Source organism: Laccaria bicolor, genomic scaffold (assembly GCF_000143565.1).
Source record: "Laccaria bicolor S238N-H82 LACBIscaffold_603 genomic scaffold, whole genome shotgun sequence".
Taxonomy (NCBI): domain Eukaryota; kingdom Fungi; phylum Basidiomycota; class Agaricomycetes; order Agaricales; family Hydnangiaceae; genus Laccaria; species Laccaria bicolor.
The window spans coordinates 2,441-3,243 of NW_001890408.1; the positions used below are offsets into that span (position 1 = coordinate 2,441).

Here is an 803-nt window from a genome sequence, read left to right on the forward strand (position 1 = left end):
CTGTCACAGAAAACTGAGAAAATCTAGCACCAATAAAGGGACGATAACAAGGGAGGCTAACTTTGTCCGAGACGGTATTATCCTTATGGAACCTAAGTCATTGTTCAACTTTGTCATCTGGGGCCTACTTCAAATTTCTGCCTATATTGTTCGTCAGCTTCCATTGCCTATGGGTGTACGAATAGACCAGGCAAAGTTTACGTCTGCATTCACCATGCAAGACAATATGACAACCATCACTGCTGAACCTTGGCCTGAAGCTCCAGATGGTTCGGTCTCTGATCCCATTTTACCAGGGGAGATTGAGGTTGATGGGATGGATCCATCTGTCAAAGCAGCTCATATTCGCAAAAAAATCCACATGGAATGGATTGACCACAAAGCCAATATGGCCAGCTTTATACCATCCCAGTGGGGCCACGTTAAGGACTACACAGATACGACAAGTCAAGATACAGAAGTTGATAGGCCAAAACGTGAATGTCTTACCATTGTCAAATTGCTTCACACTTATGCTTTCTTATAGATGTGGGTGGTGGCATCAGCAGGAAAAACAAGAATGAAGGTCAAAACCGGGAGAGGGAGCTTCAACGTAAGTGATTGTTTTTACTTGGCAGATTGTTACTGAGAAAACATAGGTATCAGTGCAAGGCTTGGAAGAAAAAAACCCATAGATGGGATCACTATTGATAGCATGAGTTTATTGAATCAACATCTTCATCAAGGTAAGTAATGTGAGGGTAACGTGTAACATACCACAGTGATTGATGATGCAACATTAGAGACAGTAATGCGACGAAAGC

General features: G+C 42.5%; 1 protein-coding gene across 1 annotated transcript; it reads left to right on the plus strand.

Moving 5' to 3' along the window:
* Positions 1 to 85: 85 nt before the first annotated feature.
* Positions 86 to 674, plus strand: LACBIDRAFT_314300 (uncharacterized protein; the record flags this gene model as incomplete). Its single annotated transcript, XM_001891261.1, has 3 exons — positions 86 to 476; positions 527 to 592; positions 646 to 674. 3 exons carry the CDS (start codon positions 86 to 88, stop codon positions 672 to 674), a joined length of 486 nt encoding a protein of 161 aa, XP_001891296.1.
* Between the last annotated feature and the right edge of the window lie 129 nt (positions 675 to 803).